The 12501-nt window shown below is 41.8% G+C and overlaps 1 protein-coding gene and 1 pseudogene across 1 annotated transcript in view; one reads left to right on the top strand and one right to left on the bottom strand.

Annotated features, from left to right (window-relative positions):
- Positions 1-434, top strand: part of PNN (pinin, desmosome associated protein) — a 7732-nt gene extending 7298 nt beyond the window's left edge. Inside the window, exon 10 of the mRNA XM_027773377.1 lies at positions 3-434. Coding sequence (XP_027629178.1) covers positions 3-399 — 397 coding nt within the window. The 3' untranslated portion in view covers positions 400-434. The remainder of the gene's footprint in view (positions 1-2) is intronic.
- Positions 435-8945: 8511 nt separating this feature from the next.
- LOC102482253 (histone H2A.Z pseudogene) lies at positions 8946-9314 on the bottom strand (annotated as a pseudogene).
- Positions 9315-12501: the final 3187 nt, after the last annotated feature.

Genomic DNA, 12501 nt, shown 5'->3' with positions numbered 1-12501 from the left:
AGTCCACCCAGTAGCAGCAGCGGAAGTAGTTCCAGCAGTGGCAGTAGTAGCAGTCGAAGTAGTTCGAGCAGCAGTTCCAGTACAAGTGGCAGTAGCAGCAGAGATAGTAGCAGTAGCACTTCTAGTAGTAGTGAGAGCAGAAGTCAGAGTAAGGGCCGGGGACACAATAGAGATAGAAATCACAGAAGGAGCATGGATCAGAAGAGAAGAGATACTTCAGGACTAGAAAGAAGTCACAAATCTTCAAAAGGTGGTAGTAGTAGAGATACAAAAGGATCAAAGGATAAGAATTCCTGGTCTGACAGAAAGAAATCTATATCAGAAAGTAGTCGATCAGGCAAGAGATCTTCAAGAAGTGAAAGAGACCAAAAATCAGACAGGAAAGACAAAAGGCGTTAATGGAAGAAGCCAGGCTTTCTTAGCCTATTCTTTGCAGCAGATTTCTTGATGAGTAAAAGGATTATTTTTCCTTGTAAGGAGGATGCTGCCTTAATTGCATGTTGTAAAAAATCTTTTTCAAAAATATGGACTGTTTGTTTACCAGACATTCTTGTACTTTTTGCATAATTTTGTAAGAGTTATTTATCAAAATTATGTGAGGTTCAAAATATGTAAAAATAATAATAATAAAAAAGATTAACATCCCTTGTCATCTTTTTTAAATATCCTATACTCCAGTAAGAATCTGTATATTTTAATAGGTAAATCTTTAAGTCTGGTCCCTTTTAATTCTGTATCATATATTGCTTTTGTAGAAATAAATGTGCATTTTTTTTTCATTATTTTTGGGATGTCCTTGTTGACACTTGTATAATAAATATTCACTTAATATCATTTTCAGCAGTTATCACTAGATACTGAACATGATTAGAATGTTTTTTGAAGGTTTCCTCACTTTTGTTTGCCTTAGACAATTATTTTGAGTTGTCAAGAATTGGATCTTGCACCTTTGAGGGGAATGTTCTCTTTTTAAATCACTTACTATTTCCCAGTCTTCCTTGTTTTGGTTTAGATACCTTAAAACCGTGATTCAGTTGACATTTTTTCCCTAGTCATGGGAGCATCATTCTTTTACCTTTATGGTTACTTGTGTGATCCTGCATATACATCTGTTAAAATAACTGCTTCTTTCTAGGGGAGGGAGGTAGAAAAGTATCTTCTAAACTTGGTTTTTGAGTTTGTGGTCTTGTCTTAACTTTTGTGTTGGCTCTAACTGAAACATGCCAGTATGTGTTTTTAAGAATTTTTGTTTAAGGAAATATTGTATGAAAGTTTACAAAACGAAGGAAGTTCATCTAGACTTGAATATGTAAGCAAGATAACACACAAGTGTACCAAGTGATGATTAACTTTGTTGTTTTATAAATTTGTATGAACTTGGAGTGTCTGTTGCCCATTACTATACATGTGCAAATAAATGTGGCTTAGACTTGTGTGACTGCTTAAGACCAGTACTTGTATTAACTTCCTCATGCTTTATAAAGGAGAGCACTTAAACTGCAAATAGCCTTTCTTTTTTGTAAATTATGTATTAAATTTTACTTATTTATTTTTAATTTGACAGAGAAGAAGAGGGGAAGTGAGAAAGTAAGCCACCAGGTCCAGGACTCGAACCATGGTCAGCCATGTGGGAGTGTCCAGCACCTTAACCACCATGCCATCTGCTGGTCCCCAAATAGGCTTTTTTTCTTTTCTTTTTTCTTTTTTTTTTTTTAAGAGGTTTTTGCTATAGAGTGTGTGCACTCACCAGAAAGAGAGAGACAGAGTGAGAAATCACCCTCCAGGGGGGATGGCCACGCCACAGTCCCTTCTCCATTCTTCTCTTGGGTTCTTGGGCACACACGCGTGCCCGGCATGAGTTTAAGCCACCGGTTCCGGCACTAGAACCACGGTCAACCACATGGGAGTCCAGCGACATAGCCATTACGCTAACTGCTGGTCCTGCCTTTTTTGATTACATAATTTTAGCATCATAGCTTTGGGCTTGACTTTTAACATTCATTGTTGCCTTCTCTTGACAAGTAAAGGGTAGCAGTAAAATGCGAACAAGCATTTTTAGTTTTTTTTCCTGTAAAAAACCTGTGTCCTGACTTTTCTGACAACCCAGTAGTTGGCTGTGAGATGTGTGCACTCAAGAAAAGAAGTGAGAAATCCCCCTCCTTTCCCCTCCCGGGAGGCGATGGTTCTCCACTAGGGATTTGAAGCAGGCACACACATGTGACTAGAGTGTTTTCCAGGCTACCAGGTCCAAGTCTTAAACCATGCAGTGTGAGTCTTGTGGGATCTAGCCACCTTAACCACTGTGTCACCAGCTGGCTCCACAGTGCTTTGCATTTCTAAATTAGAAGGTTTAACTTTTTAAGTTAGACTTTTAGATTTTGATGTTTCCAATTTATGAAAAGAACTTTAGGAAACTCGATGCTGCAATCCTCCAGCCTCCATAGGTTTTTGTCATAGGGCGGGCACCACCACGCCCAACTTTAGAAAACTAAAGGTTCAGAGAACTATGGAATCATTTACTTGAAAAAACTATAAATAAGTTAGACTGTAAAAATAATTGTTGCCCAGGGGAACATGACATACAGGGGTCCTGTTAAAAATTACAGGTTAGTTGGGAACCAGCAATCAGTGTAATGGCTATGTTGCTGGACTACCATGTAGTTGACTGTGGTTCAAGCCCTGGACCTGGTGGCTTAAACTCTCACCAGGCGCGTATGCATGCATGCCCAAGATCCTGAGAGAAGGGATTGCAGCTTGGCCATCCCCCCTGGGGGATGATTTCTTGCTTTCTGTCTCTGTCTCACTCTGTCTTTCTGGCAAGTGCACACGCCCTATAGCAAAAACCTGAAAAAATAATTACAAGTTAGTGTTGGAAAATTTAAGAGTCAAAGGTGGGAGGGGATGGGCTGCTGAGGACTAAAAGCAGTTGAATGAATCTTAATTAGCGGAGATATTTACTCTGAGGTTCCAAGTTGTAGGCAGCCACTTAAGTTTTGATCTTCAATAAGATGTATTTCTAATCTAGAGACCTATAGATTGTCTGGAAAGTCATAACATATTCTGTTTTTCTGTATAAAACTACATCATGGGAACCAGCAGTTAATGTAATGGCTGGGTCGCTGGATTCCCACGTAGTCGACTGCGGTTCGCATCCCAGACCCGGTGCCTTAAAACCCAAGCCGGGCGTGTGTGCGTGCGTGCCCAAGATCCCAAGAGAAGGGATTGCAGCGTGGCCATCCCCTCTGGGGGGTGATTTCTTGCTTTCTATCTATGTGACTGTCTGGCGAGCACACGCGCCTTATAGTGAAAAACCTCTCAAAAAAAAAAAAAAACAAACTACATCCTGACTTTCTAGACCCAGTATATACTAGCTATAGAATTCTGGTAAGTGTCTAGACCAAATGTCATAATAGTTATGTCACTGGACCTCCAGTTCAGAACCTGGTGGCTTAAAACTCATGCTGGGGATCAGCAAGTGATGTTAAGGCTCTAGACACCACAATTCGAGTCCCGGGCCTGGTGGCTTTTCTCATTTTCTCTCCAGTCAAAAAATGATGGGACCAGCAGTTAGCGTAATGGCTATGTCGCTGGACTCCCATGTAGTTGACCGTGGTTCGAGTCCTGGACTCAGTGGCTTAAACTCACACCAGGCACATGCATGCCCAAGATCTCGAGAGGAAAATGGAGAAGGGATTGCAGTGTGGCCAAATCCCCCCTGGGGGGCGACTTCTCGCTTTCTGTTCTGTTTTTCTGGTGAGCGTATGCGCCCAATAGCAAAAACCTCCCAAAGCCCCCCGGGGGGGCGACTTCTCGCTTTCTGTTCTGTTTTTCTGGTGAGCGTATGCGCCCAATAGCAAAAACCTCCAAAATAAATAAATAAATAAAATTTTTAAATGATAATAAGTAGTTCTTTTGAAAAAACACCCTGAGCATGGGGTTTTATCTCTCTCCAGTGAGCACACATGCCCTATAGCAAAAATCTGTTAAAAAGTGTTGATAGTAACATAATTGCTCAGGTCATTTGGGCTAAACAAAACACCAGAGCAGTGTCTTTACATAAATTTCAAAGGAAAACTAGATCATATGGCTCAATGTTACTAGAATAAGATTAGAGTTAAAGAACAGAACTTAAACATGAATTAGAAAAGTTTAGGAGACAGGCCAGCAGGTAATGTGAATAGTTGTAGGCTCTGGATTCCCACATGGCCAACTGCAGTTTGAGTCCCAGACCTGGCAGTTTGCTTTCTCTTTCTCTGATCAAATTTAAAAATGATAATTATAACAAATGGAATTAAATAATTACTAAAAAATTTTAGGGGCTAGCAGGTGGCATAATGGTTAAGATGGTGAACTCCCACATGGCTGACCGTGGTTTCAAACTCCAGACCTGGTGGCTTCTTTCATGCTTGCTTTCTGTGAGCACCTGTGCCCTGTAGCAAATTAAAAAATAATAAATCTTAAAGTTTTTTTCAAATCAGGAGCCGACAGGTGGCATGGTGGTTGAGGCACTGAACTCCCACATGGCTGACCATTGTTCAAGTCCTGGACCTGGCAGCCCAAAAACTATAAAAAATAAATAGATATTAAATAAATGTATTTTTCCCCCCAAATCAGACTAAATAAGCTTTAACCCATATTTCCCTTTGGAGAGAAAATACCATTAAAATACTTATACAAATTGTGCTAGCTGTTTACATGGGTGGATCCTAGCTAAGGTCAAGAGGTGAGTCTAACTTGGTAAAAATAAGCCTAAGGTATTGTCCTAATGTTTTTTCTCACCTTGCATGACTTTTTCAGGAAAGAAAGAAAAAATGTTCAAATGCCTACAACTCTTTGCTTCCCATTGCCATTTGACTACCTATTTAAATTTATAACTGCTGGGGGCCAGCATGTGGCATAGTGGTTAAGGCACTGGATTCCCACATGGCCAACTGCAGTTCAAGTCCCAGACCTGGCATCTCGAAAATCATGCTGGGTGCATCAGGTGCTTGTGCCTGTGTCCAGAATCCCTGGAAAAGAGATTGTGGCATGGCCATTCCCCCAGGAATGAATGATTTCTCACTTCTCATCTTTCTCTAGCATGCATGTTCACCCTATGGCAAAAACCTAAAAAAAAAATAATAAATAAATAGTAACTGCTATTACTCCCAGCTGTCACTTCTCATTTTCTGCTTTATTCTACTACATTTAGCACTATATTATGCAATCATACTTTTGTTCACTGCTTCCCAGGAAAAAAGCAAGCCCTGTGACAGCCGAGATTTTTCTTTTTTCCTGAAGCATTTGCTCTCTTCTAGATACCTAGGATAGGACCTTGTGTATAACTGGCATTCAATGTTATAATAAATGAATTATGACAGCTCCTTCACTGAGCTTAGGTGATTTGGTCTCTGCATGTCTTTCCAACTTGAGTTCTTGTTTCTTGGCAAGAACTCCAGATGTGTTTAATGGAAGCAATGAACTGAGTATTGGATCCTCACATTTGTCCTCATTTTATTTCAAATTACAGAGACAATTTCCATGACTTCATTTTGTAAGTAGTTTGTGTGCTGTGTAACTGGAGTGCTGCCTGTGAGATGACTACTTAGTGAAGTGAATCTGAAATCGGTGTGGTGTGGAAGGGTAAAGATCAGGGGTGCTTGTCAGATTACTGGACTCTCAGGCCAGGCAGTGGTAATGACGCTGGATCTAGATAGGAAGTCCTGACTTGTGTCTTGGGGACTTTTCCTGAGCATGCCTTGTGCCCTGGTACATGCATATGTGTGCCTGTATCTGGACTGGTTGAAACTGCGGGGTGCATTGTGGTGTGAAGACCCTGTTAGGGGTGGGTACTTCTCTCTTGTCTACAAGATACAACATTTTCTAGGCGTTTTTGGAGATACAGAACATCTCCCTTTAAGAATATTATCTTAGTGAACCAATGTTGCCTCCTTCAGCGTGTTATACACTTGTGCTGTGATGAGTGGAAAGGAAAGTTACCTCTTAGCCAAGATTTTTGTTTAAGAATTATTTATTTTGGGGCTGGCAGGTGGTGTGGTTAAGGACACTAGACTCCTACATGACTGACCATGGTTTGAGTCCCAGACCTGGCAGCTTGCTTCCTCACTTTTCTTCTCTTGCTTTCTCTCCTACTCTATCCCTCTCTGGTCGAGTGAAAATTAAAAAATAAAGTTAAATAAAATAATTAAAAATAATAGTTATTTATATATTATTATTAAATTTGCTGTAGGGCACATGTGCTCATAGGAAAGACAGAGAAGGAAAGTGAGAAAGCAAGCCACCAGATCTGGAACTTGAACAGTGGTCAGCCATGTGGGAATCCAGTTCCTTAACCACTATGCCACCTGCTGGCCCCAGCAGCCAAGATTATCAAATGAAAATCAAAAAGGGCTTTTGTTTCTCTTCTGATTCCTTTAAACTACATGAATTGAGTTGGCTTTAATACTTGCAGACCCTTTTTTTCTTTTTTTTTTTTTAAAGAATCATTTTATTAACTTTAATTATTTATTTAAACTTGACCAGAGGGGGATAGAGTGAGAAAGAGGGAAAGTGAGAAAGCAAGCCGCCAGGTCCAGGACTCGAATCATGGTCGGCCATGTGGGAGTCCGTGTCCTTAACCATCACACCACCTGCCAGCTCCCAGACCCTTTTTTAAACCCAGGTTCCCACTCAATTTTTTCTGTATTATTTTAATATCTGCCATCTGTGTTATTCCAAATTCTGTATCAAAATATTCTTTTTTTTTTTTTTTTAAGAATGATTTTATTGGGAACCAGCAGTTGGCATAATGGCTATGTTGCTGGATTCCCATGTAGTCGACCGCGGTTCGCGTCCCGGACCTAGTGGCTTAAATCTCACGCCGGGCGCATGTGCGTGCGTGCCCAAGATCCTGAGAGGAGAATGGAGGAGAAGGGATTGCGGCGTGACCATCCCCCCGGGGGATGATTTCTCGCTTTCTGTCTCTGTCTCTCTTTGGCTGGCTGGTGAGCGCACGTTCCCTATAACAAAAAAAACCTCTCCAAAAAAAAAAGAATGATTTTATTTGGGACCAGCAGGTGGTGTGGTGATTAAGGCGCTGAACACTCCCACATGGCCAACCACAGTTTGAGACCCAGACTTGATGGCTTCCTTTCTCCCTTTCTCTCTCTTTCTCTCTCTCTCACCCCCCACTCCCGGTCAAATTAAAATGACTGAATGAATAAATAATTCTTAAAAAATTATTTTGTTTAACTTTATTTATTTCAATTTGACCAGGTAGGGGGAAGAGAGGGAGAGAGAGGGACAGGGAGAAGCAAGGTACCAGGTCTGGGACCCAAACCATGGTGGGCCATGTGGGAGTCCAGCGCCCATAGCCACCACACCACCTGCGGGTCCCTACATCAAAATATTCTAATACTTGGTCCAACTGTGATGATGCAAGTGGAAGGTGATGCTCCTTTGCAGTGGCCGAGGCTGCATGGGAAGCCCAGGTTTGGTTCCCGCCCAATCTAAACAGGCAAGGCACAGTAGCATGTGCCAGTAATCCTAGCTAGCTGGAAGATGAGTAGGAGGATAACTTGGTGAGGCCCTATAAAAAAATACCTATCTGAACCCAGCTGCTGTGGTGTAGGCAGTAGAAGCCACTGCGTGATATTGGCGCCACATGAGAAGACCCTGGGTTTGGATCCCAGGTTGACCCGAGCCAGCCAGGTGTATCTGTGGGCACACCCGTGATTCTGGCTAGCTGGAAGGCTGGGGGGAGGAGCGCAACATGGCAAGACTCTGACACCCTGACGAAGAGTACTCCCTATACCATAAAATAAATGAGCTTTAAAAAAAAATACTTTTCACTCCGATTCTCTTGTTTAAAAATAAACCCACAGGGCAAGCAGATGGTGTAGTGATTACGTCACAGAACTCACATGGCCAACTGCGATTTGAGTCCTGGACCTGGTAGCTTGAAAAATCTCTCCTGGTGTGTGTGTGTGCATGCGTGCCCAAGATCCCAGGAGAGTGGAAGAGAATGGATTACAGAGTGACCATCCTCCCTGGGGGGTGATTTCTCACTGTCTCTCTCTGGTGAGCGCGCAGGCCCTATATGAAAAAGATAAAATAAAAAATAAAAGTAAAATGTGACGAAAAAGGAAGGACGCGTTTGAGATTGCTGAGGGGAGAAGGGTTTGCGGTGTTTTTTGTTTGTTTGTTTGTTTGTTTTATAAGAACTATCTTATTATTTATTTAGTTAGTTAGTTATTTTTAATTTGACCAGAGAGGGACAGAGAGAGAGAGAGAAAGTGAGAAAGGAAGCTGCCAAGTCCAGGACTTGAACCACCATCGGTCATGTGAGAGTCCAGTGCTCTTAACCACCACACCACCTGATGGCCCCAGGTGTGCGGTTTTAAATAAAAATGTCAGGGAAAGCCTTACTGAGGTGACATTTAGAGATACTTGGATATTATAGATACTTGAGGGAAGAGTATTCCAACTGAAGGAACAGTAGGTACAAAGGCCCTCAGACTGAGAGACAGAAAGCAAGAAATCACCCCCTAGGGGGGTGCAATTCCTTCTTCCTGCAATTCCTTCTTCATGCTGCAATTCCTTCTTCTCCATTCACCTCTCAGGATCTTGGGCACGCACGCACACACCCGGCATGAGTTTTAAGCCACCAGGTCCGGGACTTGAACCTTGGTCGACTACATGGGAGTTTTTTAAAAACAGTCAACTCAATCAAAACCCACTACTTCGGAATCAATAGCTTCTTTGAAAACAGTAACACTTAAATATGGTTAAGATTCGAATGCAGAAATTTGGTTGGTTGGAAAGCTAATTAAACTTCCAACTTGCTTAAATAAAATTACAAAAAGGCAAAATTGTGTTTTTCAGAGATATAGTCCACTGGAATCAGCAACACTGGACAGCTGTTAGAGTATTTAGAGTCCTGAGATAGTAAGAAATCCAGGCATCCCTTAGACAGTCTTCTGTTGTCCTTCCTTCCCACTCAGAGATGTGTGGATATGTGGAATAATGCCACTACCAGCAATTGTAGCCTTGGTGAGAGAGTCCAATTCCTCATCTCCATGAATAGCAAGTTGCAAGTGGCAAGGAGTAATAGGCTTTAAGTCTTTTGATGCATTTCCTGCCAGTTCAAGTAAGTACCTCTGCAGTGAGGTACTCCAGGATGGCAGTGCTGTACACAGCAGTGGTCATGCCCACATGTCCATGGCTGGTAGTCCTAGATTTCAGGTGTGGATGAATACAGCCCACCAGGAACTGCAAGCGGGAAACTGCCTTTCCTTGGCCTTACTGGAGTCCTTCCCAGCCTTACCGCCAGCCATTTTGAATTCTGCTGAAGCTCACACGAGCAAGGCAGAAAAAGGGCTAGTGAAACACACAGTGAGATGCCACCAACTATTCCTTAGTCGCACTGCGATTCAAACTGTGCTCTCTCCCCTCATTTAAGTTGATACTTTTGCAGTATTACTCTTGCTTTTGTAGTTTTCTAGAATTTACAACATGCATCTATGTATAATGTAAGACCCTTAGAATATTTTACTATATTTATATGCCAGTTTCCCTGTGTATTTTGCCTTTGTTTCCAGCCTTACAACACACCTTATTGTTAATATTTGGAAGTTTATTTCTTTTACAAGAATGACAGAAAGAATGACAAGCACCTTCAACAGAGCCTCACACTGAAATTCCCTTCCCAGCAAGTCCTCATGTGCACCCATCATGTAAAAATCAATGTAGGAACCCAAACTGCTATTTTCACATGGGTCCAGCATTGCTTGAGTAGATGTTACCATTGTGCTGGAGGCAGGTCCAACACACTCATCATTATTATTTATATTTCAGTATTAACATCATTTATCATACTTTCCTACTTCTTCAAGTTTCTATCCAGATTTATTTTCCTTTTGCCTAAAGAACCTTTTAGTATTTAGTGGGGGTCTCCTGTGATGAGTTCTGTTTTTTGTTTGCCTTACAGTTTCTTTTTCTTTTTCTTTTCTTTTTTTTTTTTTTTTTTTTAGAAGTTTTTTCTATAGGGCCACTTGAGAAGTTTTTGCTATAGGGCACATGCACTTGCCAGACAGACACAGAAAGACAGAGAGATAGAAAGAAAGAAATCACCCCCCAGGGGAGATGGCCACGCCGCAATTCCTTCTCCTCCATTCTCCTCTCGGGATCTTGGGTACACACGCACACACGCCCAGCGTGACTTTTAAGCCACCAGGTCCGGGATGCGAACCGCGGTTGACTACATGTGAGTCCAGCAACATAGACATTACGCTAACTGCTGGTCCCTGCCTTACAGTTTCTTTATTTCACCTTCCTTTTGAAGTCTCTATTTGTTCCCTGTCAAATTTTAGGTTAGTTCCTCTCAAATTCTAGGTTTCCCTCAGGGGAACAATTTATAAAGATATGTATTCTAACTACTTATTTTGTTTATAGATATTTGTGGGTGTGTGTTTTAAATATGTCATTTAGAAATTCGATTAGGAATTTAATAAATCTAGGTAGCAATCATCCACTGATTTATCAAAACTATTGGAAGATAGGTTGATGAACTTTATGATGAACAGATTAGTTTGACAACACATAAACTAAAACTAAAAATGATCAATGTTACTGTTATTAAAAGTTTACAACGTGGGCCAGCAGGTGGCATGATGGGTAAGGCTCTAGATTCTCACATGGCTGATTGCTCTTCGAGTTCTGGACTTGGTGGCTTGAAAATCACACTGTGTGTGTGTGCATGGCCAAGATCCCAGGAGCAGAATGGAGAAGAGATTGCAGCAAAGCCATTATCCCTGGGGAATGATTTCTCTCTTTCTCTGTCTCTGTCTGGTCAGTGTACATGCCCTATGGCAAAAAACAAACAAAACAAAAGTTGAAAACCAAACATCGGGAGGAAGTACAATAGCCTGGGAACTAGGGGATGTGAACTTGAGCTGGAAAAGGCCACATGGTGCTAAACCTTCCCCTAAGAAAATTGGTAATTTATCACCATGGAGATTGATCATTGGTATTTGAGAGCAACAGATGCAGGGACCAATTACCTGCCAAGAGTCTTGTAAACCAATCAAGTAAACTCCAGGGGGCCGGCAAGAGGCATGGTGGTTAAGGGTGCTGGACTCCCACATGGCCAACCGTGGTTTGAGTCCCAGACCTAGTGGCTTGCTTTCCCTCCCTCTCACTTTGTCCCTCTCTGGTCAAATTAAAATAAATAAATAGGTGAAGTTAAATAAAATAATTCTTTTTTTTTTTTAAAGTAAACTCAGTGCCAGTAGATGGCGTGGTGGTTCAGGACCCTGGACTCCCAAATGGCCGACGACGGTTCGAGTCCCAGACCTGGCGGCTTACTTTCTCACTTTCTCTCTCTCTCTTTTTTTTTTTTTTTTTTTTTTTAGAGTTTTTTTGCTGTAGGGCACACGTGCTCACCAGAAAGACAGAGAGAGAGCAACAGAAAAACAGAAAGCAACAAATTAACCCCCCCCCCGGGGGGTGGCCATGCCACAATTCCTTCTCCTCCATTCTCCTCTCAGTATCTTGGGCATGAACACATACGTGCCCGGTTTGGATTTAAGGATTCGAACCATGGTCAACTACATGGGAGTCCAGCAACATAGCCATTATGCCATCTGCTGATCCCCACTTTCTCTCTCTCTTGCTCTGTCTCTCTCTGGTCAAATTAAAATAAATAAATAAAAGTTAGAAAAAATAATTATTTGTTTAACTTTTATTTATTCATTCATTTATTTTAATTTACCAGAGAAAGACAGGGAGCAAGACAGAGAGAGAGAAAGGGAAATTGAGAAAGCAAGTCACCAGGTCCAGGACTTGAACCGTGGTTGGCCATGTGGGAGTGTCCAGCGCCTTAACCATCACACCACTTGCTGGTCCCCAAAATAAAATAATTCTTAAAAAAGAAAGTAAACTCCAATTTTTTTGCTACCATCCCGCATTCCACCTTCAAACTTGACTTACCTACGTCATTCAGGGGGGCAAATGAAAAATGACTCAGATGTTGAAGTAAAAGTCAAGCAAGTGACTTTTAAAGGTTCTTTGAGTCCCTCTAGCTCTCTGATGTTAGATGTCAGTGACTTGGCTTTCAATACGATTTCTCTCTCAGAGATTATGAACATGTTATGGCACAGACTCAATGACTATGGTAAGAATAGGCGCTATGTGTATAAATCCCTTATGCTAATAGATTATCTCATCAAGAATGGATCAAAGGGGACCAGCAGTTAGTGTAATGGTTGTGTTGCTGGACTCCCATGTAGTCGACCGCGGTTTGAGGCCCGGACCTGGTGGCTTAAACTCATGCTGGGTGCCTGTGTGTGGGTGCCCGAGATCCCAAGAGGAGAATGGAGGAGAAGGGATTGCGACATGGCCATCCCCCCAGGGGGTGATTTCTCGCTTTCTGTCTCTCTGTCTCTCTGTCTTTCTGGTGAGCATATGTACCCTATAGCAAAAACGTCTCCAAAAAAAGAAAAAAAAAAAAAAAAAAGAATGGAT

Source organism: Tupaia chinensis, unplaced genomic scaffold, assembly GCF_000334495.1.
Source record: "Tupaia chinensis unplaced genomic scaffold, TupChi_1.0 Scaffold000350_1, whole genome shotgun sequence".
Classification (NCBI taxonomy): domain Eukaryota; kingdom Metazoa; phylum Chordata; class Mammalia; order Scandentia; family Tupaiidae; genus Tupaia; species Tupaia belangeri.
This window is presented reverse-complemented; position numbering and strand designations above follow the sequence as displayed.